This window comes from Mesocricetus auratus, unplaced genomic scaffold (genome assembly GCF_017639785.1).
Source record: "Mesocricetus auratus isolate SY011 unplaced genomic scaffold, BCM_Maur_2.0 Super-Scaffold_100008, whole genome shotgun sequence".
In the NCBI taxonomy this organism is placed as follows: Eukaryota; Metazoa; Chordata; class Mammalia; order Rodentia; family Cricetidae; genus Mesocricetus; species Mesocricetus auratus.
Window position 1 is genome coordinate 32813103 of NW_024429192.1, and position 25792 is coordinate 32838894.

The 25792-nt window shown below is 35.5% G+C and overlaps 1 protein-coding gene across 2 annotated transcripts in view; it reads left to right on the forward strand.

Moving 5' to 3' along the window:
• The first annotated feature begins 10497 nt into the window (after positions 1 to 10497).
• Epha6 (EPH receptor A6) overlaps positions 10498 to 25792 on the forward strand; it is an 863593-nt gene continuing 848298 nt past the window's right edge. The window contains exon 1 of one of the 2 annotated variants that reach the window (XM_040750609.1): positions 10498 to 12081. In XM_040750609.1, coding sequence (XP_040606543.1) covers positions 11697 to 12081 — 385 coding nt within the window. In that variant the 5' untranslated portion in view covers positions 10498 to 11696. The remainder of the gene's footprint in view (positions 12082 to 25792) is intronic. The other variant, XM_040750610.1, reaches the window with a different exon arrangement.

Sequence of the window (25792 nt, forward strand, 5' to 3'; positions counted from 1 at the left end):
ATAATTTCATTATGGAATAGTTGGGCTAATATTTGTTCTTATTTGTATGACATTAATAAAAAAATTTTGTTAAAATCAAATCATTGCTGCAAATGATAGCAGTCAGGAAGGTTCATTCTGAGTAGCTTTTGAGGAAGTGATGTTTTAGTGTGCTTTGGATTGTTGGTTCATGCTTATATTATCAAGTTACCATGTCTGGAATACTTTCATGGTCCTTCAGTAAGGGAAAGCAGGCCTATGCACCTGCCTTTCTGAACGACAATGCAATAATAGTCCAATAACAATGGACAATGCAGTAAATAGTCCAATAACCTCAACTTCAATGTCACTGTCAAGAACTTATCATGGTACATTCAATACTTCCTACATAAGCTCTGGTAGAAAGTCTTGTATTGAATACTTGTAAAGCAGTCAACACCTAGAAAATGGTTCCTATTTTTCTATTAGCATTTCCAAATCTGAGAGTTAATGGTGAAAAAATGATTTCAACAGATAGCTAACAGAAATTTAATTTTCAGACACATACATTGTCATTAGTTGAAACAAACTCTCTTGAGACATCTGGTGCTATGACGACAATGCCAGTCTACTGTTGGCTATTCTTTGGCTTAGTCTTTAGGTTTAACCCAGTGGTTCTCAACCTGTGGGTTACAACCTCTTTGACAAATATCTGTCTCCAAAAATATTTACGCTTTGATTCATAACAATAGCAAAATTACAATTATGGAATAGCAATCAAAATAATTGTATGGTTGGGCGCCATCTTACCATGAAAAACTGTATGAAAGGGTTACAGAATAAGGAAGGTTGAGAACCACTGGAAAAGGATGGTTTCTCTCCTAGCTAGTTGCAAAGTATCAAGAATAGTACTTTAATGGTGCTGGGAAGAGACAGAAAGAGCCTCAGAATTATCTGAAATTATTGTTGATGGTCCCAGCTGAGGTCCCAGACAACATCAGCTGGCATTCAAGCAAATTACCTTATAACTTGAGCCCCTCAGTCCTTAAGTTTTCTAGGCTAAGAGTTCTGCTCTTGAAGGAGGGACAAGTCCTGATCTCTGTTGTGCTTGTCTGACCTTCAGATTGCATGTGCATAATGAAATGATTGCTGTCTGCCACTACATTACAGGCAACATTAAAAACCACATGAATAAGTCATGATGGATAACATTTTCTAGAATGTATTTGTTGTCAGCCAAATATCAAGTTTCACATAAAGAGTATGAAGAAACAGTCATACACTTATCTCCCTGTGTAAATTAGGGCAGTTTATTCTGAAAAATACATGTGTTCACATGTATATTATTAAAACTGGTATGCTCTTACATAACTTTTGATAACAGGATGCAAAATGTGGCGTGAGTCCAATTACTTATGTTTCATATATGGAAAATGGTAACAATTCGTTTTAAAAGGAAAATACGAATATTTGAACTGTAACGTATAATTTTGTGTCTCAAAGAAAATATGTAACACAAAAGAAATATTTAAAAGTAGAGTTAAATAGATGGGTTCAAATTAGTTTATGATTTTATTTACAACTTTTAGGTCAAGAATTCATATTCCTTTTCTTACCCTAGTTGCAAACTTATGGCCTTTCTTCAGGAAGAAAATGTCTTATTAAATAATGGAAAAATATAAAAAACTAACAATAATACAAGTAAAATTTTATATCATCATGTTGCTACTATCTGTATGTGTTGATAATGTTATAAATATTTAAGATATACTGAGGACTTAAAATGCTTATTTGGCTTCTACTATTTGCTTTGTTGTACTAAAAGATCACCACTTTTCTTAACTGGTTACATTCACAGATTATCTCGATATTATAAGAATATCTATATACTACAATCAAAAGTCCTATAAACTCAAGCAACTTATGAAAATAGTGAAATGCAATGTAGTCTTGAACACATATCTTAGGTTCAGAAACATTAATATACATGTTTGGATGGGATAGCTTACGATGTTTAAAAAGTATACAAAAACTAAGTAATAATTTCATAATAACACGATAGAGGGTAATTGAAAAATTTTGTGTTGTTATGCTACTTCTAAAACTAAAAGAATAATTTTAAAAGCAGTCATGTTGGCTCATGACTATTATGTATGTTATCACTGAGGCAGGGTGATTATGGGTTCCAAGACAAATTGGGTGTACAAAGAGTTCTTGATGGAGGGAGAAGCCTTAAAGAGAAAAACATGTTATAAATTGCAACAACAACAAAAGTCATCCTACTCCAATTCCTTTAGCCTTATGTCATAAAGAAGTTAATTATTCCTTAATTGATGACTTTCAAAAACTATCTTGGTTACATAAGTAAACTAATGAAAAGTCTTTATACCCATGCATGGATAGTTAGCATTTCAATAAAATTTGTTTTGGCTGGCTGAGAGTCTGGAGATATTTTCCACTGGGAATTTGGGGATATCACTTCTAATACTGTCGTAATTACATTGGCTAAAGAGTAGTTAACCCTTGATTAGTGACAAATGACAAAGTCAAATATAGCTTTCAAAATAATAATTCTTTCAATAAGAGAATTAATGCTGGACTGAAACATATACAACAAACAACATATAGATTTTAATGACACAAGATACTTGTGTATTGTGAATAAGGCTCATGGCTAATTTTTCCAATCCTTGTCAAAATATACTCTATATTTCAAACTTTCAATAGTTGCCTACATCATATCACCTTCATTTTAGAATAATGACTAAATATGGTTTTTATGAGTGATCTGTATTGATTTACAGAAAGAAAGTAAAGTAAAATTGTAGAATTTTGATTCTAAACAGGAAAAAAGGAGTCTACTCTGTAAGTTACCACAGTAAAGTCTGATAAAAATTGTCATAAATCCATAAGTATATTAATTTATGATTTAAATAGGCATTTAAAATATAAATTTTTACCTTTATACTTAGGTACTTGATCTATCTGTAGCACTAACAAGAGAGTATGAAGCAGTAGGCTGATTATTAGTAGGCTGATAGTAATTACATTATAGACAGTCCTGTACTTACTCTGCACATAGGAAACTTATGTATCCCTCATTTTTGTCACTAACCCTGATTTATTCAGTTTTATTTACCTCCAGAATAACTGTGCAAACTTCTTGATTATCCCTTGGATAAATTAGGAAAAAAATACAGGGCACACTTTAAAATTTATAAATCATTGTCAAAGGCTTTTTCAGCATCTGGTGAGATGATCATGTAGTTTTTCTTTTTCATTTTGTTTATGTTGGAAAAATATGGCCTGTGATCTCTCCCACACCAGTGACCAACTATTGAAAAGCTTAGTTTTGTGCCTCTGCAGCACAGGCAACCATGATTGTTATGATTTCGTGATTGCAATGGCTATGTTATACCTAAAAGTAAGAGTTCCAGTCCCATACAGATGGGCTTACAGATGGCCATTGTTAAACTCACTGGGTCACAAAACAAAAGTAAGACATGAATGAAAGAAAAGAATATGGAGGTATTGGGGTAGGGAGGTTTCCAGTAGTGGACTAAAAGAGGGTATGAAGGGGGTAAGAACATTCAGGATTAATTTTGTAAAAGTGTGAAATTATCAGTGAAAACTTTCATTAATAAAAACTTAAGCTCATGCCTTGTTTGCCATTAGACTATAGCGCCTATGTTTTAGTTATCTTATTTCTGAAATTGGTAACTGAGACTACAGACCATGCTGTATGTAAGTTAATACATGAAAGCTCTGTGTGCACAAGCTTTGCTTTATTTCTCATGGAAGTGGGGACTTGAGAAAAGGCTGCAGATGGAGCAGGGAACAGAACAGATGAGTCAGGCGAGTCAGACTACAGAAGACAGCTTCTACTTAAAAGATATACTTTGTGAAAAACAGAAATAATTGTGCAAGTCATCGTTGTGCCAATGTTAGGCCAGTTCAAATAAGGACTAGAACATTTGGGAATTTAAGCATAACTGCAAAGGCAATTCACTTCGAGCATTATGTAGTAAGAGTTTAATTTCACAAGATTTGATAAATTTTTATAATAAGCAAATATATGTAAATTATGTGCGAGCAGAAGCCTTGTACTTTGCTGAACATTCGGGAACTTAAGAGGTAATGCAGTAATGGCAAGCAGAGCAGACAGCCAGAATGCCTGGGCTATTGTCTCTTTTTACATTGACTGCCTGAGAAACTAGGAAGGTTATGAAGTTTTATTCACTGTATTTTAACAATGAAGTTAGGGACAAAGTAAGGCTTTAGCATATCATCAAATGGAGTACTTTAGGGGGACATATGTGACAGGTGGAAACAGATTTGCTGACTTTCATACGCAATTTCTTATTTTTTAAAACATTTGTTTATAACCAAAAGGTGATTTTTATATCTATGTAAATAAAAAAATCACAGCGAGGAAAAACAAAACATAATCCAGAACAAAGTGTAACATAAAATAAGACAGGTAAAAAATGTGCCACATCTCTGTATTCTCTCAGGGTCATTAATTTTGGGAAGTCCCTACTGTTTCAGTTCCTTAACATGGTGCATTTGATGGACTCGTGGCAATATAGTGGGTATAGTGGGTATACTGAGCAGAGCAGTGGCTATGGCAACTCCAGCATCAGTTCAAAGTTATAACATTCAAAGGTTCTAGGCCCTGCCTGGGATTATATGACAGACTCTGGAAATCCCTCATGGAAGCCCTTATACTCCCTGGGGAGCAGAGGGGAGATGGAGTAGGGGGGGATTGGGAGGAATAGGGGGCTGGGCTATGAGGGGAGAGAGAGGGAACTGAGAGTAACGTGTAAAAAGTTAAATAAAAAATTATTAAATATAAAAAATAAAAAAGAAGGCCCATTGGCTAAATAACAAATAATTTATTCAGTTAAATAACTGAAATAATCTTCTAAGATATTGAGCTTGTATCTGAGTGACCAATTTCTATATGTTATCGCTAATTCAATAAAATACTAAATAGCACATTATACCTGGGCAATTTTTATTGAAAATAGATTTGTTTCTAAATATTATATTCTGATTATGGTTGCCCCCTACTCCTCACAGTTCCCCCCCTCTCTTCCAGTCCAGATCCAGTCTCTCCTTAAAAAACAAACAAGCATCTAATTAATAATAATAAAATAGGACACTGTAAAATAAATAAAAATGAAACAAATCACAATATGTCAAAACAAACAGGAAAAAGAGCCAAATGTCCCCTCACAAGAAATGCATAGATGCACACATTAGTGAAGACACCTAGTGTCTTAGTTACTCATCACTCTAGCAAAACTATGTAATTTGAGAAAATATAAGCATGCTTCATTCAGAAATTTTGTTTTGATATTAGCAAGAGGTATACATATATATCATATATCAAAATTATATAATAAATTTTTGTCATTCAGTGAAAACACCATTTCTAAAATAGTTTTCTACCTCTGTATTTGCTTTTAAAACAATATTCTCTCTTGCATTTCTACCAAGGACTGTGGGAAATATGCAAAGATTACTGAGATTGGGTTCCTAATCTCAAGAGTTTATATTATTGTGCAAAACACAGAAACATAAAATATGAATTAATCCAATACAGATCAATTTGTTTGCCCTCACAGTAAGGAAATAATACTTTCATCAACATTGTAGCTACAGCTTTTAGTGAGTTAGCACACTCTTTTTTCCCCTGTTTTTTAATTTAAATTAGAAACAAGCTTGTTTTACATGTCAATACCAGTTCCCTTTCCCTCCTCTCCTCCCCTGCCCCCAACCTGGCCCCTATTTAATCCCCCTTCTGCTCCCCAGGGTCTTTCAAGGATGATCTTCAGAGTCTGTCTTATCATTTGGAGCAAGGCCTAGGCCATCCCCTGTGTGTCTAGCCTTAGACAGTATCCCTGTATGTGAACTGGGCTCCTATAGTCCATTTACTTTTGATGTAGATGTGCTCATCCTCTTGAGATGACAATTTACTCACATCAAATACTGTATCAAAGGTTACGGAATTGTGAAATTATGCTACTAAGTTCAACTGAGTAGCATTAATAATGCTAGCCACAAAATAATTTGAATAAATTCTGTAGAAATGTTTTAAGTGATAACATGCATATTCATTCAATTTTATAGGTAACAAGCCATTTAGTTTATCTTTCCTGTTCCAGAATGACCAGCTGGGTCAAAAGAATTTGGTTTTCATTGAATAAAAATAAATATAATTAATTAGCAATTTCTAAATGTCAAGCAGGTAACAATTTATGGACAAGGGAAAGCTAAACTTAAATAAATATTTTTACAGTTAAATAAAAGTGATTTACTTTCATTGTGAAAAAATACAGTAGAGATTCTGCTCTTAGTTTATATACAAGTATTCAAATAGAAATTTAATAAAGTATACTTTTGCTTTGTCTTGTGATCTTCCTACAATGAGAAGCTCTGTGTACAATAAAGCTAGATTTTACAAGAATATTACATAAACATAAGTTTGTTAGCAGTCTTATCATTTCAATAACAGCTCTCTGATACACATTTCAGGGATTTTGGTATCAACAATGAAAACCGGATTTTTGTTATAATGTACCCAGGACAGACAATATATTCGATGAAGAGAAATAATCTTTAGGTGTGTCTGATAAGGAATTTTTATTCAAAGTCCTTTTAAGGAAATATTTCTGATTTTTTTGTCACCAAGGTTCATATTTGTACTTCTGAGACTCTGCATGCTTTCTTGCACATTAAGTTTGGAAAACTGAAAAGGAAATCTATCACAGTGTTATATTCCTTATGAGCTATGGCATGCTATTGGTAATTTAATGTGCCTACTATATGAATATTATGTGAGGAGTTCCGTATTACTTTAACCATAATGGATCTTTATCTCTGGCTATCAGGTCATTTACATGGAATATAAGTATCAGTACATACTCACAAGAATGATCTTTGTGCACCCTAGTAACAAAAGCTCACAATGAGATTTATTGGTGCTTTATGGTTAGAATCAATAGGGTTAGGAATATAATAAGGTTCAAAGTATTTGCAACTAGGCTTTGATATCTTCTTATAGTTTAATATACAATCCCCACTCTAATAAAGCAAGAAATCACAACCAGTAGGTAGATATATAGTAGTACATAGACTTTATCAAAAACTATGCTACATTTATTTAATCCTGATTTATTTTGTATCATGTCTTGAAATATATGAACAACAGGAAATATATTTGGACTTAATCTTTAATATGTTTTCAATCTGTACAAAAAAATTAGGAAAGTTCTTATAAAAAGAGGTACATAATTTCTAAGCAAAGAACCTCAGAGTAGCTGTATTTGAATTTGTAGATTTGTTTTTACTTTAGCTGTTGAATGTTACTTATGCTTTTTGTATGCTAAATAATATACAAGTCAGTCTTTTCCTTAATTCAGATTTTAAAGTTGATGCCATAAAATGTTATTATTGTCCACAGCAAGTCACTGACTTTGTTATCAGGAAAAAGGCTCAAGCATTGTGTATATCTGCAGTGCAAACTTAATCCTTTAAGACCTGGTGTTTCATAATATCTTTCAGCATCAGAGATCTTTATTTGTGTTTCTTCTTTCTTGACCTCAGAGAATGCAAATTACTGCTGTAAATGGATTAATTTACTTTTCTGCCAGAATAATATACTTGAGACTTTCTCCATGCTTGAAACATGCTGAGTCTTAAACAATATAATCCTTGTCTTTCCTCAAAGGAATTAATTGCAGGTTAAATCTCCACTTTTCATCATTTTACAAAGCAAATAGCATTCAATACTGTTTTCTCTACTACGCATGACTAGTTGGGCTGAATTTTTGTGTCATATATCTTTCACTTAATAAAATTTTAATCATTTCTTACCTGAGACCACATTACATATATCTTGGAGAACAATGTTCTGAAAGAATACAAAAGAATTCTGAACAATATAGCTCTGAAAAATGGGACATGAATGCCTTTATGAATATGGGTATGATTCAAACAGACAAGTGCAGATAAATCTGCATGAATATTACATCTGGTTCTTTGAGTGGCTTATAATTTTGAAACTGTCACATGTCAGCAAATATGACAACTATGCTAAAAAACAAAAATGAAAGTGTATCTCTGCTTAGCAATTGCATCCAGTTCACATATAATTCCCATGACTTTGTTTTATTCTAGTTATGATTTCTTTTCCTTTAACTGAAATTGGATGTTTTCTCACATAATATATCCCCTCTCTCTACTCCTCCTTGTTCCTCCCCATATCTCCTCCCATTTGGAGTCACCCCTGTTTCATCTCTCATTAGGTAATCTAAGAGATAACAGCAGAATAAAATATAAGCTAAAACAAAGGCATCACATCGAACATGGAGAAAGCAAACTGGCAGAACAAAAAGAGCCCAAGAAAAGGCATAAGAATCAGAGAGCCATTTGTTTTCACACTCAGAAATCTCATGAAGACACTAAGCTGAAAGCCATTATACATAGAAAGAGGACCTGATGCAGACCTCTGCAGGTCCAGGTATGCTGCTTCAGTCTCTATGAGTTCATATCAGCTTTGCTCATGTTGACGGATAGGTAGGACCTTGGCCTCTTTGTGCCTTCCATCCCCTTTGCCGCTTACACTCTGCCTCCTCTTACAGAGGGCTCCCTGAATGGTGAGGCTAGGTATTTGATGGAGACATCCCGTTTAGTTTATAGCTAAGTGTCCCAAGGAAACTTTATGCAACAAATTAGTTTTATTCATACAAAATAGTTAACTCTTAACTGCTTCCTGAGAGAAGAAAAGTGAACATTAAAAAAATTGGAATGTATATATGTATGTGTATTTTGTGGGGATATATATGGCCAAATTTTTTTATTGATTGATGCTATTATAAAGTTTAGGAGTTAACAACTCATGTATTAATTTACTTTTCTACCTGAATAATGTACTTGAGACTGTCCATGACAAATGGTCACCATAATTTAATTCATTATTGAAATTTTTAAAATTAAGATTTCCTTATCTTCCAAAAATGCAAGAAACAGTATCAAAGCATTTTTTAAACATAAAGACACATGCTTTAATATGGGGAAAATATTGTCATTATGTTTTTCTTAAAAAGTCACAACCAGTAAGGCAGCCATCATCTGCCCAGGTGATACATGTTATGTGAAGCTCTGCTGTGGTTTATTTGAACAAATAGTGAGGAGGAGCTAAGCAGTTGGTACAGCGGGAGTGAAGTTCAGTACAATCAAGTGTTAGAGCTACTTCGAAGTTTATGTTTCAGACATCGCATTCTGCTGTGAAATCGAGCCTGAGTCTTGGGAAATGACTCACAGCTTTGTTTCTGTTTGTTATCCCCTTCATTTTCTTTCCATTAGAATCACTCCCTTCTAAAATGATTTTATATATAGCTTCTGACCGTTCCACAATTTATAATAAATTGTGTCAAATTTAAGATTCAAATAAAGCATTAACACTTGAGTTTAAATGTTCATTTGTAAATGTGATGCTGAAATTATGTTAATTATTTCCCACTGAGAATATATTAAAACAGGAATTATTATATGTAATCAAACCACCAGCATAGTCATTAAGCACTCTGAAAAGATTACTTAGACAAAATGTCTTGTGGTGTCCTCATATTGATATTTATTTTACACCTGAGTTAGTAAACTAAATTGAATTTGCAAGTGCCTATGTCATTAGTCAGTATCAGTAAAACTGGTTAAATAAGTAGCAAAATCAGATTTCACTACTGTAAAAACTAATACACGAACTCCATCTTTGAAGATGTGATTTGCATACATTTAAATTGGCGTGGACATCTTTGAAAAGCTATGTATGAATTCATAATGAGTGTGAAAGCAGTCACCAATTAGAAAGCTTCTTCACACTTGCATGTTACATTTCTCTCCTTGAGAGCAGCTCTTAGATTCTTGGCGTCCCTTGCTCCTCTCTCTTTCCCTTTGATTGACTGTAAGGCATGGACAAAAATCCCTTAACTAGAGTTCCAACCATAAACAACACCGAGCAGAATCAGAATGCCTGGAAACGCTGCTTCATTTACAGAATTTCCGGTAAAACATTGACCCTTTCTTCTTAGCCTACTCCTTTTAAGGTTCCCAACACAGCCATTCCCGACCTGAACCCACCCGGCCGCTTTGAACATATCTGCTCTGTGCTGTAGAAATTCTCTTCACTCTTCTCCAATGCTATCAATAAACCTTCAAATAACCCCTTCCTCGTTTGGAGATGGATTTTTTAAAATCTTCATTCAAGACCGATAATATTCGTCCCTTCAATAAAGAAAACAATAACGACATTAACGAATGCATTACAGAAATTACAACGCCAGTGATAAAGTCTCCACAGTGAGACCCTACAAACACTGTAAGTTTGCTTGAATGCAGCCTTGTGCTTTTTCACAGGTTTAGCAAGCAATTCCACCTGCCAGCAATGAGGGAATTTTTTTTTCTTGTCTACTAACCCCCTCTAGCGCCGAATTGGCTGCACCCGAGCCACAGCTGCTGCCAGATCGCAGGGCTTCCACCAAGCTCAGCAGCGCTCTAGGGCCCTGCCCTCCGCGCACCGTTCTCGGCAGGCAGCTGGGCCACAGCTCCCAGATTGCCTTCGGTAACACCCCTTCCCATCAGCTAGTTCTGTTCCTCGTCCCAGGGTGGGGTCCCACCAAGTCGCAAGTGCACCTACTTAGGAGCGCCCGGACCTGAGAGCCTGTAGGAGCTGAAAAGGGGGCGTCTCGTGGAGAGCGCATCAGTCGCTGTGCGCGCTGCCTTGGACTTAGCCACGCAAAGCTCAACCCTTGAGCTGCTCTCAGCGCATAGCCCGACCCTGAAGAGCAGGCTGTCGAGGTCCTCGGAAGTACAGCACCAAAGCTGCCAGGATGATGCTGGTGACCTCCTTGGGGAAGTCACCACCTTATGCCAACGCAGACCTAGGCTAGCCAAGGCGCCAGGCACCAATCGACTCTCAGGCTGCAGTGACTTCTCTCTATTGCTTCTTCAATCCCTATGTTTTCCATGGACTCGGAACAGAACCGGAAAGGTTGCTGGTTCGCTCTGGTGGCCAAGTTTGGGAGGCTACAGACGCTACAGGGCCCACCACTGCCATCGTCAAGCTGTGCCCAGGGCGCTGACCTGCAACCCTTACCACTTGGAGCGGCAGAAATGTGGCAACAGGGAAGAAGGTGTTCAGAGCTGACAGTCTATCATTACATGGGGGAGGGGGAGCGCAAGAGATTGGGGGACTAAGGTAGCTTCACTGATATCCAGTAAGCAAGCCTCTGCCACGGCAGAGGGAGGCACAGATGCCACCTAATCGGTGGTGTCCACGACTGGTCACTCAGACCAGGTCACTCAGTCAAGAGACTGAGCGCTCAGCCAGCTGCACGCTGGGACCACTCGAGAACCCGCTGAACCTCATTTGCCCGGTTCTCTAGACGCCAGCCACAGGAAAGTTCTGGTCGCCCAGGCTACCCTTGCTGTCTTCTGTGCCCCCCTGCTCTGGGTTCTGTAAGTGTCAGATTGGGTCCAGAGAGACTCTTGAGTCCCCAGACTGCACCTTCACTACACCCCTGGACATCCCTACCAACCCCCAGTACCTTCCTTCAGGCACCCTCCCTGGTCTTTCCATCCCCTCCCCCAAACTACAGCCTGAGCTCGCTCTTGTGCGCGCGCTCTCTTGGGCCCAAGTGAATAGTCCTCGCTGGAGCGGGACACGGCTGTGGATGCAATTCCCCTCGCCTCCAGCCGCCAGGAGCTCCCCGGCGGCGCAGGCAGCATACTCCTCCGAAGCAGCTGCTCCTGCACCTGGACAGCCTGGACCCTCGTGCCCTGCTCACGGGGCCTCGCGCGGGAGGCGCCCCGGGACTTCCCCTGCGGGCCGGGTGGAGGAGGAAGAGGAGGAGGAAGAAGAAGAGAGCTTGGACCAGGATCCCCACCCTCCTAGGAACACCTGGCTGCAATACTGCCACTTCTTTTTAAGGGGCAAAAGGAGAGATCCAGCAAGAGCCATGGGGGGCTGCGAAGTCCGGGAATTTCTTTTGCAATTTGGTTTCTTCTTGCCCCTGCTGACAGCTTGGACAGGCGACTGCAGTCATGTCTCCAACCAAGGTAAGGGACAAACCGAAGGGCTGGAGGAGGAGGGTGCCTTGAGAGTGAGTACTCTTGTCCACTGTTGCAGGTAACTTTGTCCCTGGGTCAGCTCCTCTGGACTTCCCACACTGTGATGTCTAATACGTTTCCTAACCAGACAGCCCTGATTACACTGCCTGGGACCAGCTGACCCTGGAGCGCTCATCCCTTCTATCTAGAATTCTTTCCAATATATGAGCATCCTAGGTACATGTGTTCCTTCCTGGCAGTTGTTTGATTGGTCTCCATTGAGCAGTCTCCACTGGAGGTCAACCTTCATGGCACCGACCTAACTGCTTCTTGGAGAATCTTTCACCAAGCAGCAACGTGCGGATTCTCCTGGATAGCTTCTTGAAAGAAAGGTCATGACTCCTGCTGTACCCTATACACCTGTAACCAATCGTCAGCCTGCTTTCTCCAGTAACTACTGGTCAATCTTACTCGGTATTAGTTTCTGAATTCTGTCTACCATTCACTTCAAATTATTCTTATAACAGATGTTCACATATCTGTGCTGTTGTTTCTGTTTCGAGAACTGGGCAGAAGAGTGTTAAGCCTGAAATTCCAAGTTATGAATATCCTATTCATAAAGTCTAGTTGTTGTTGGATTTTTAGAGGGCTTTTACCAGTGGGTAGTGGAAAAGTGAAGGCGAATGCTCTATGGGGGAAATTATGGAAAGCGTGTAAAATACTTGAGTATTTTCTTTCCTTCTACTCAATCTTTAATAAAATACGTATCTTTGGATTTCTGCTATGAATGTCTAAGGATATAGGAAAGTATCACCTGCATGTTCCAAGTTGCTTTCATGCTCAGTATAAAACAACCATAAAAGTTTTCTATTGGCCCCATATGCAAAATTGTTTAGGAACATTTTCTGAAAGTACAAATAGAGGTCAAATGAGAGTGTGTACTTTGTGTTTGATGGGTAGAGGATGAGAGAAAAGGCAAGCCAAATAACAAAGCCTTACTTTTGTCATAATTGTGTGTGTGGTCATATTATTTTATCTAGAAACATTCATTCAGAAACAATTCACATGTTCCTGTTTATTAAACAACACTACTGATAGGTTTACTTTTATTTTTATCTGTCAAAATACAATCACAAGTATTTTTTTGAAACTGCATAGTATCCCTGCGACTTTGACATGTCACATATGTGACAGCTATAATGCCATACTCTTCCACAGTGGTATAGTTTCAAACTGCATCCCACATTGGAGCTTAAGGATTATTGGAATTAAGTTCCCGGGTGTATTTTAGGTTACTTGTATGGCAATAAAAAGACTGTTGAAAATAACATGTAGTTATTTACTTGACCTTTTATTTAGAAGGAAAACATTTTTTAAAAAAATGAGGAAGTGAGATATAGATTTGATACTAATACTATTGTCTAGGGGAATGAAAGGTAAATGTAGTTTGAGATTCATGCTCACTACAAAGTTTGAAATGATTCCGGTCTGAATTTACCTGAATAGCTAATATGTGCCTATGTAAGTCAGCACCAATCCTGGGCCCTGGCTTTATTTAGACAAATAAAACACATATGAACAGCCCCAAAACAAAAGTGCCATTCTACTGAAACATGCCATGCTAAACTGTGACCGTAGAAATATTTATATCAAATGCCAAAGCCTAGTGGAGGTGTTTCTTAACCTCTTAGTAATTTTATTTTCTTCTTTCTCTTAATGAATCTCTCATTCTTTTTAATGATTTTTTTTGTCAAGAGTAAAGAGGAAATATCTGAACTTTATTGTATGCTTCAATTAGCTTGACTTAGTGCTTCAAAATATTTTCCACCTATCCCATCATACACTTGCTAGTTTCCAAATATAAAGTTAGATAAAATTGAGTTTGTTCTCCAATACAAAGTTACAGATTACAGTCACATTTTTCATCAGTAATAAATGATTATTGGTTTTGCCTGACAAATTTAGAGAATACTAACATAATGAGACAAATGAATAAGAAATTATCACCTTTCTGCAGATTACTTGTATGAATATTTAGAGAAGTTTCTAAATTTGTAAGTTCATAAAGATACAGCAAACTGAACAATACTGCTTGTTTATCTAAAATGTGCACTGTTGCAGAATTATAAGAACAGCAAAGAAAGATTCAAGTAAAATTTGGATTTAATTGTAATAGATGTAAAAATAAATGTCAGAGATGTGATTAATGCTTAGTGTTTAGAAGATGCTTTTCATAATCCTCATAATTTTATTAATTTTTGAAACCTGCTATTTTATATAGAACAAATTTTCATTTTTCTATAACCTTCCTTCTTGATTAAGGACATTCACAAAATGAAATGTCATTGCTCTATGGCTATTTTTGTCAAATGATTATATATAAAATCCTTCATGGTTGAGTAGACCGAATTCACTCTCTGACCTCCTATCCCATCCCCAATCTTCCACACTAAGGCTGGGTCAAATAATGATGCTAAGAAGAAGTGAGCTATCTCCTTCTTAAAATGAACTAAGGGGAACCTCACTACAGACAAGGCTTCTTGCCTTTGAACTTGCTCTGAAGCTATGTGTGGTAAAGACAAAATAAATTAGATTGACTCTTTCTTTCTATTACCTTATGCTCTTTGAATCAATATGAAAGTAATGATGCTTCCCATATCACTTCATGTGATTAAGTAGAAAAACAATTTCTGTTAGACTGTCATATGCAGTTACATTTCATTACATTTAAAAAACTGTTCTTGAGGTATTGGTACATTTTATTTAAAACTCATATTATAATCTCTGAAAATATGCACCCTTGCATTTCCTTACTAGCGAACCAAAAACCGAGTATTACTTCATGTGTAAGCTAACCAAATGTAACAATTACAGTGGTTACTGGCCATCAGGGATCTATTTATTTAAATTTTACTCTTCTTTAGCAGGGTACCATATTGTCTGAATTAGTTGATGCATCTCTTAGTGTGCTCATGCTTATAAAAATAATCAATTTCATACAAAATAATTCATTAAGACAACCTGTGTTACTAGATGAAGCCTTGTGTATATTTTATTATCACTGTTGTATGATGTGACTGGTTACCAGACAATACTGGACAAACAAGCAAGGTAGCTATGGTACTAATGATTTTGTTTATTGCTTTGGATGAAATGATGGCAAGAAATCTAAAGTTGTATGTAAATATAAGGAAACATGTTAAAACAGAAAATATCTGCCTAAAAATCAATGATCTATAATTAGTTGCCCTATTACTAGCATCATCCATAAATTGTTAAAACAAAAGAAATAAGTTAACCCATATATTTTTAATTAAGATAATTAGATAATTTACTGACAATATTCCTCTAAGATTCTTCACAATAGTTTCAATTTATTTTCACAGATAAACTCTTGATAGGTTTTAGGGATGTTTGACATTATTTTCCCATGTCCTCTTGGTAGACATAACTATATATAAAACCTGAAATTTTATTATAAATATGAGTTCAAGTTGTGGAGTCATAGTCATCAGGAATAATATCCATTTATTTTTACTGAATCCAGAGTGCTCATCAGGTTCTATATATTATTCGCTGAGTTACAAATAAACTATATCTGAAAATGTTATTGCACAAAAATAGTAACATGTTCATTAAAATTATGTTCTTTAAACTAGAAATAACATAAATAAAATTATTAGAAACTAATATAAAGCATTGTTTAAATACTTTTTGTTGATTTTCTAATGGAGAAATGCTATTTTAAAGATACAAAAGAAGGTATAATGTATAAGATTGTTGAGTACAAGACATTTCATAACAATTCTTGTATCAATATATAAAACAATTCTGTTGCACAATCTTTTGCATTCGTCTACAAACTTGTTCTTTCTTTTTCGCAATCTCAACAACCACTTCCCTGTGCTCCCACACAAGTTGCAAATAGAAAAAAAAAGTTTCTACTTGCAACTCAACTATAGTGCAACATTCATAGAAGTCTCCTTCCTTTGGCTTAAAATTTCTTGGTGGTATAAACATGGTAAATATCAATATGAACAGTTAAATAATGAGAATAAATTTGTATCTATCCATACATTGCTAATCACGCAATTAAAAATATCAAATTAATAGTGTGTCTACAGCAATCAAATAAATTTAACGTTTGCCTATACCTCATTATTTCCTCAAAACTGAAAATATATTGCTATTATCACAACTTTATCTTGAGTATTGTTTTTAGAATGTAAAATGTCATGACTGGAGTGATGGCTCAGGGATTGGGAGGGCATGGCGCAGGATAGGATTCTGTTTTCTTTCACCCACATCTGGTGACTCCAAACCACATGTAATTGCACATCTACTGGGTTATTCTTTTGGCTGCCTTGGCCACCTGCACATGCACACATGCATGTATCCACACACATAAACACCATAAAAACTAATAATAAGCTAAATTAACAAACTCCCAAACTTCCAATAAAAGAGCAAGTTACTGTATATGAAACAAAAATGGTAAGACAAATCATAAAAAATATATTTAGTTGATAAAATGTAGAGGTTGTGGGAACAGTGATTTCTTCATACAACCTGGGTAAATAGTAAGAAGAAACAAACAAAAGACAGAAAAAAAGTGAACAAAGCAATCAAAGCATCAGAAGAAATAGTCACAGGACAATTGTGGTGCATTAAATGATACCACTGAAAGGACCTGTGTTGAGGTGCAATGTAGCCCTCATCCTCAAGCAAGAGGAACAAATAGCTTTTTCAGAGAAAGAAGCCCATTAATGCTAGAGGGAGATAAATGGTTTGTAAATATCTATGACAAGTATTAAGAACTGAGTCCAGTGATACTGGTGTTTACTGGGTAGAGGAAAGACCTGAAGAAATGTAGTTTGAAACACAGTAGAAAAATTTAATGGATGTAAAAGTAAGAAACGGTAAGAAACCAAGCTTTAAAATTATCTCAGGTAATGTGGATTGATGGTAAGGGAACTCGGGTCCATCTCAAGAGGAAAAAGATGGCAGTAGGCTTGCAAGAGCAGAACTAGGTTTTCTGGCTATTGTTCAGGAGAATGGGTGTGACATCCTAGTATAGAACATTAGTGCTGGAGATAGAAAGCAGAAAGTATATATATATATATATATATATATATATATATATCATTCTGAATTTATTTTTTTTTGAGAATCTGAGCTATATATTGTGTCATCCCCGATTAAGTAGTTATTCATAATTGATGTGTTAAGAGGAATTGAGCAAAACAAAAATACCTCAAAAATATATAGCTCATCTCCCATGTTTTTCCAGTTCAAACTGACTAGTTCAAAAGAATTATCCTATAAGAGTAAGCAGCACTCCTACATGGCCTCTGCATCAGCTCCTGCCTCCAAGTTCCTGCCTAGTTTGCCTTCCTGTCCTAACTTCCCATCAGTGATGAACAGTGACATGGAAGTGTAAGCCAAACAAACCCCCCCCAAAGAAAAATCATAAAAATTCATACTGATAAAAATAGATATGATATATTTACATATTGCATAATGATATAAATACATGTATTACTGGGGTTGGTGCTAAAGCCTCCATGCAGAATTCTTTCTGTGCCACTCATTTGAAAGTCTTATCTAATCTTAGTAACAGTTTCCTGTTTTGAAATACTGTACATGATGTTGATTCATCAAATGTAATGTGCTAATTCCTTTCTTTCACCTCAGCTTTCTATCTGTAGTAATCTTTTTTGTCTAGTGGGTGATGACTCAAGTAGGTATGGTCATCTTCACAGGACAATGTAATATTACAGTCTATGTTAGAATTGTTTTAAAATGCACCCGTGTGTTTTGATATTCTTTATTTAAATGAAAATCAATTAATATTAAATCCCAACTAATACTGCACATAAAAGAGGCAAGTTGTTTTCAGATATTAACCATGAGTCTCTTCTCTGCACTGAGTGTAAATAAAGAGTAATATATGTTAAGACAATGTTTATGATCTGGACAAAGGAATTTAAGGATATATTCTATGTGGGATCAGGAACACTGGAAGACCTGTCAGCAAATTTTGCATAATCTAAAACTTCCTTGAGTTGTTATCTCCCTTATATTGTGATCTGCCTTCACAAATGTCATTGAAAAATTTATTAAAATCACATAATAGTAAAAGAGCCTATAAAAATTATATAAAAACAAGCAAAAAAGACAGCAGGAAATTCCTAATTTAACAAAATTTCTATATATTTGATGTCTATTTTAAAAATCATACTTTGAATAATGTTCATGTAAGTATTATATTTTTTAAATATATTCACATGTAGTAAATCTTTACAGAATGTCTGGAAGAGTGGTTCCTTTTTAAAAAAATATGGCTTCTTATATGATACATGATTTAGTCTTTAAATATGTATGTTCTAAAAATGTCAATGTTTATTCTTGTCACCATATTTCTTAAAGACCTGCTACATGATAGGCAGTGTACTTGTCATATATAAAGGATATAAGACCATGCTTCATATTGGAATGTCTGATCAAGTGTAAAATATTCAGTCTATCTCCAAATTTGTCAGAAAATTTTGTTTTCTCAATAATTGAATCAATAATCTGGAAAGTAGTTTAAAATCATGTTCGGCATATTAACCACATATGATATGACATACAAACACATTGGTTGATCTTCAAATAAAAATTACATACCATTTTTTGAAAACTGAATCTATTATTCTAATGCAATTTATGTCAAAATTAAATAATGCAATAAACTCAATACATAGAGAGTCAGGCATCATATGATCTGCTAATACTACAGTGACAACAGCCAAACACAGAAAGTTTCCTGAAATCCTATTACAAAGGCTGTGATATTTTTTTAGGAACTTTTTATTTAATATTAAAAGGTTTGATGATGTCAATATACCATCATTCAGGGTAAAGAAGATTTTGTGATAAAACAGAATAATCAAATAAAATCATCAGTTTAAGAGCTGCATTCCTAGATTTCTTCTTAAGATACTCTACTCTAACTTTATAGGTAGGCAGATACTTAATTATGTAAACATATAAAATTAATTTACAAGCTTACAATGTTTGTGCAAATAAAAGTTAAATATATCACAAATTTAGAACTTTCTATAGACTGATATTGAAGTGAGCTTTTGTTGACAGGATTAAACTACTTATTCTGATTTGTTAATTTAAAAGGATCTTTTATTTAAAAGTGTAATTTGTCTTGAAAATGTGAATTTCCACTTCCAAAAAGCAATGGATGTTTGTTGTTTGTTTGTTTATGCTTTGGAGAAAAAACTTAGAATGAAAATGCATGTTTAAGCGTATATCCTGAAAAAATATTTTCAGCTACTTTGTGAGTACATTGCTGAAGACTTCACCTGTTGGCCTATGTGCCAACCTGAACTTGATGAACTTGCTTACAAATAATTGCTCTTCCAAATATTTCATTAAAACTTTTCAGGTGTGAAAGTCACCTATTTTTTGATCCCTAGAGATATGAGATAATATAGACTTGGAAAATCAGTATGATGGATATGAATCTGTTATTTTCTCTTGTAATTACTCATAATTTTATAGGTACAGGTATGCAATGAAAAGCACTTTATGTAAAAATGCATAATTCATTTAATGTATCCATCTGCTAATCCCAGGTCAATTATGAGTTCTCTGGAGTAACCATGCTATATATGGAACTTAGATATTATGGTCGAAGAGCACAGCAAATAGAAACACATTGTGCTGCAGTACTTACAGCAAAGCATCTAGAATAAGAACACTTGTAATTCATATTTAGAGTCCATGATTAAAGTTAAGCAACATATAGATATTCACCTGTCAATTATGTAGTTAATGAAGTCCATTGTAATTTAGAGAAAAAAAATCTTATGTTAGAAATATTCCAAATAAGAACTGAGAATAACTGAATGTATGTTTCCAGGTTGAATCATATTTGATGAGACCTTGAATCTCCTTTAATGTTACAGTGATACTTTAATGTCACTAAAGATTATTTAAATTAGATCCATAATTAGAGACTTCAGCTATAAAAATTATCTAAGAAATAATGTCTTCCATTCCTCCTAAATTAGCCTCACAGTGCTAGAGCAATAGTAATGAATGACCTGGCCTGGTTTAGGACATTCTGAAAATAAGCCTGTTGGTTATGAATTCTCCATGGTGTGACATATTCTGAATAAAATATTATGATCCATGACCCTTCATTTCTGAAAATATAAAAGTGTCTACTAATGAAAAATAACATTAGTTAAAAACTTACCTGTGGTAAATTCCTATCCAGGCCGTGGTAGTGCGCGCCTTTAATCCCAGCACTTCCAAGCCAGAAGTAGGCGGATTTCTGTGAGTTCATGACAAGTGTTGTCTACAGGAGCTAGTTCTAGGAAAGCCTCCAAAGCCACAGAGAAACCCTGTCTTGAAAAAAACAAAAGAAAAAAATACTTATGTGTGGTAAATTCCTTTTATATTCTATTTCTTTGAAATTAAAGTATATTTAAATAGTGTTTACCTTGTGAGTGAAAAATGGTCACCATTAAGTGTGATGAGTAAAACTTGAACAAACTGTTCGATCTGATTATATAAAATCAAAACTGACTTTAGCACTTTCGACATGAAAATGTGACTGTGTACCCTAGTTTACATACTCCCTTGCAAAATCAATGTTATGCTGTCTGTGAACATTTTAGAACACCAGAATTTAGTAATGGAAGTTCACTATTGCCTTGACAATTTCAATGCTCCTTTTAATGAAGAGCCAGTTGTAAAGAGATTTTTATTTTCATTTAACCAACCCCAAACATTTGGAGCTTCATATGCTCATTATAGCATGTTAACTACCATGATTTAAAAACAAGTAAAATTTAACATGTTCTAATTTCATTGTGAATTTTAAGACTACACAAGAACAATAGGTACTAAGGGGACAGTAACTTACTGTCTTATAGTGTTGCTCTATAATAACTTCATTTTATAGATGAAATGAAATGTGGTTTATCCAGGTTATTAAAATAACACTTTGTTAGTTTATTTAGAATGAAGTACAGACATAAAAATCTTTACATCCTTCACTGGTTTGTGACAAGAAATTTATTTATTGATACATTACCTCTGGTATTTTCAAGAATGCTATTAGCTTAAATGGTGAATTTATTTAAGAATTTGAGTGTTAGCATCTTAAAGTTTTTATAGTCTTATTAAAGCTAAGTGATACTGTATCTTTAAAAATGCTACAGAGGTATACAGTAAATTTGTATATATTTCTATTGTGAGATTCTGAAGTAATTGTTTATTTAAAAGCATAACAACCTTTAGGATTTTGTTACTTAAATACAAATACTGCAGTTCTTGAGAACCATTCACATATCTTGTGAGACTTTTGTTAGTTTCAAAAAATAGTACATATTCAAATTTGTTTTTTTTAAGCATCCAAAAATTCTTTATTGCTTTCATTTACTTTTGTATAGACGTTACAGCAGTTTTAGGTTCAGTGGGAAATTGAAAGGGAAGCACAACAATTTTCCACACACAGCCCCTGCCTCCCCCAAGGTCAAAATCCTCCAGCACAGTGGCATCTTTATCACAACCGAATTTGCACTGGCACAGCATTCCCTATAGTTCACAGTCTACATGAGGGTTCACTTCAGTGTCAGACATGCCATGCATGAGGACAGATTTGCAAGGATGTGCACCTTCCATTGCGGTGTCACTCAAAGCAGTTCTGCAGCCCTGAATACACTCTGTGGTCTACCTGTTCACCCCTCGCTGTCCAGACCTCTTCACCTGCTGCTCCTTCCATGCCTATAGCTTTACTTTCTTTTTTTTTTTTACATTTTATTTTATTTTTTTGATGTTTCTGGTTTTTTTTCCAGTTTAAATTTAGATAAGAAACAAGGTTGCTTCATAAGTCAGTTCCAGGTCCCTCTCCCTTTCCCTCCCCTCCTCCCGTGCCCTCCCCCCAACCCTCCCCTGTTATCCCCTCATTCCCCCAGGGAGGGTGAGGCCCTCCATGGGGGTGTCCATAGTCTGTCATTTTATATAGGGCAGGGCCTAGATCCTTCCCCAAGAGTTCAGGGTGAGAGTGCACCTCACATTGTTCTATGAGAGTCCAGAGACCGTGTGTATACTTGGGATGGGTACTTAAAATATTCAAATTTGAATTACACTGTTGGCAGTATGCTTCTTCATGTTGCTGAATACAGGAACTGTATATGTTACACTCTAGTCTACAAATTCAGAGAGATTACAATTTGGCTAACCATGACTAGGAAGATGGCTCAGTGGTTAAAAGCACTGACTTCTCTTGCAGAGGACCAGAGTTTGGTTCCAAGCACTCACATAGTGGTACAAATCCCCTCTACCTCCTATCCCAATGGATCCAGCATCTCCCCTGACCTCTGCAGGCAACAGGCTTGCACATGTGTACATACATACATGAGGGAAAGCACTGACAGAAAATCAATAAAATCTAATGATTTAGGTAATAAACATATGTAAGCATCAATGCATATACCTAAGTATTTGTATTTAACTCTTCTGAGGATCTGAATCCTTTAGAAAAATAAAATGTTGTCTTCTCAAAGATGCATAAATTAATCCACAAGGGCAATGAAAACATAGAGTCATTTAATAGGAGCATGACCACATATCAGGCATAAACTTATGACTATCTGAATCAAATCTGTCCTCACTCTAAGTTCATTGCCATAAAATCAGAGGTCTGCATGAGTACACTAGAGATATAGAGGTATACCAAAGACTAAAAGAAGTGATAAAATATGTACTTTACAAACAGGACATTCTTGTTAATGTTTAGGATAGGACTGTGACCCATTAATTAATATATGTCAACTTCAATACCTGAAATAAGAGAATGAAGCGAAACTTTTATATGATCCCAATTTTAAGCAATTTAGAGTTAGCTTGTCAGCATCTACAGATTAAAACTTACTGTACCTTTAAAGTGGAGCCATCACCACGTACTAAGAGTATTCTGGCTTGTCCTGACTAGTGGAGCTCATTACTGTATGGTATGGTTTGACTTTTCATTAAAATTTTAAACCTGACTTCTCATAGCTTTTATATTTAATTCTGGGACTGATTTCAGAATTCAAAAACCATAAATTTCATATTGTAGCAGACATGCATGTATTCCAGGCTGTGGATTACTTACCTCTTTTTATGACTGTATAATTGGCAATATCTGAATGGTCTTTCATTATATGAAATTTATTAATAAAATGCCCCTTCAGTTCCGGGGTGATGCCTGTACAGATAGGTGCTTTGCAAGCAAGTGTAAGACATCTCTGAGGCAGGACTGCAGAATCCATGTAAAAGCTATGTCTGGTGGTACATGCATCTGTAACTCCAGAGATGGAGAGATCATGTGTCTTACTTCTCAGAGAGTCCCAGGTTCCCTGTCTCTTGCAAAAAAGAAAAAAAGAAAAGAAGGAATGGTGGGAAGGAGGGTGAGAAGCAGGGAAGGAGGAAAGGGAAGAAAGAAGAAAAGAAAGATGAAGAATAATAGAGGAAGGAATCTCAATATAACAGGATTTTATGACCTGTACACACACACACACACACACACACACACACACACACACACACACACAGACAGACATGCACGCATGTGCGCACACATACACAAATACATACACACAGACACACACACCCACACAGACACAGACATGCACACACACACACACACACACACACACACACACACACACACACACACACACACTTTATAGGCCATATATGGTTGTTTAAATGTGTAATTCCAGCTACTGGGAGTGAGGCAGGGGAATAGAACTAATTTGTTGCCAGTCTACGTCACAGAGTGGTATCCTGTCTCAAAAAAGGACAAATCATTCTTAAAAATCTTACCACCTGTTTTATTTATGGCTGATCCACAGCTACTTTCTCTGTCCTAATTTTATTGAGCAGTGGTTTTAGCAGTGTTTTAGAAAGTTGGATTTGCAGGTATTCATAATTATTTTTTTAGAAATTAACGTATAATTTGACAGATTCTGTATTTTGTATTTGAAATATATTCCTCTAGAAGCACATAGAAATAGAAAGTGTTGTTATATCTTGGTATTTTTGAAAGAAGAAATCAATTGCAGATTACCCATGATTAGCTACTGACATTTAGATTTGCACATTTAGAATGTCAAAAAGCACTGTAAACTCCCATCTAGCTTCTAAATTGCAATAATACTCCCTATTTTCACATTGAATAATATACTACCTTTCATTTTTTCATAAAAAGAATATCATTTTCCAAACTAATCTAAATTATTACAGATCTTATCATATTTCTGATAGAAATAAATGATCGTAAAACAATGTGCATTTTAATAAGACAGATGAATGCCTCTATGTTTGTTCTTACAAGCGGACTTTTTGAGTTGAAAGGAATTTCAGAGTTTTGACACTTTAATTTTAAATTCTGATTGTGTGTGTGTGTGTGTGTGCTATTATGTGCATACCACTACAGACACAGCCCTCTGTGTGACAAGGAGTCCATCTTTTAAATGCACCCTAGCCTCAGTTATGTGCATACCACCATGTACTCAGCCCTCAGTGTGACAAGGAGATCATCTTTAAGGTGCATCCTAGCCTCAGTTACAAGTTCTGCTCTTGATACAGCAGAAGAATCCAGGAAACCTGTAAAACAGAGGACAAATGACTAATTTCCTCCTCACTAGATTTGCCATTGGTTGGCCTGTTGTACACCTCTTTTATTTATACTGTTTGTAGCAGTTGTGATCAAATTTAAAAGTGAGGGTAGTTTATATAATTTGGCTTTTAAAAAAGATTTTTGTTAGTTATTCTGAAACTGAAATGATTAGAAACATTCTGATTTTAGGTACCGATTTCTTATATACTTGTTATATGTATCAAATTAAATTAAAAACTTTCTTGAATTGGTTGTTATTTTATTATTGTATTATTCTTTGACTGTCAACAATGTTTTAAAGGCTGAATTTTTTTCTACTCAATACGTTTGTTCTACTGGAATATGTTTCTGAAGTACGTGTGTCCACATTGTTCAGCAGGTAATGGGAAAATGAATTACCCATTTGTCCACTACCGGACACCTGAAGCTTATGTGTGAATATCAGCTTTCTGTGAGAGTTCAGAGGCAGGTTTACATCTAACAGAACTTGTTCTTTAGAGGGGTTACTTCATTCCACTTTGAATCTGAATCTACTCAGATCCACTTATCTACCAGTCCTGGGAAGACGAAGGACTACTTTCCCGACTAATGGGTATAGGAAACAGAAGGAATCCTGACTGAATGTTTACTACGCTGAATATGACTGGCACAAAAGCAGCTATATGTGGCTCTGCCGCAGAAATACACTGCTCAGAAAATCTTTTCACGTGTCCACAATCTGTCTGTCTCTGTGAGTGGTGGCCTTGAGAGGAAGAAGTACCCACATGTTTAGAAGGGGTATTGATATTTTCAACAGGGATTTAGGATTGCTTTCCATAGAAAAGTAAGTTTTCTTTCCTAACCATCATTTCTCAACACTCTATTCTCTGGACCATGTATGTTGGTCTTGTCCTCAATTAATTTTCCAAGGTATTTTTTTCTCACACAGTGAATTGAACAAGGCCTTTCTTACATGCTTACAACAGGGAGCTACACTGCAGTGCATTTTCTGAGATGTTTAATGTGTAGCAATCTTTCCCAATCATTTTAGTTCATTTTCTCCATATA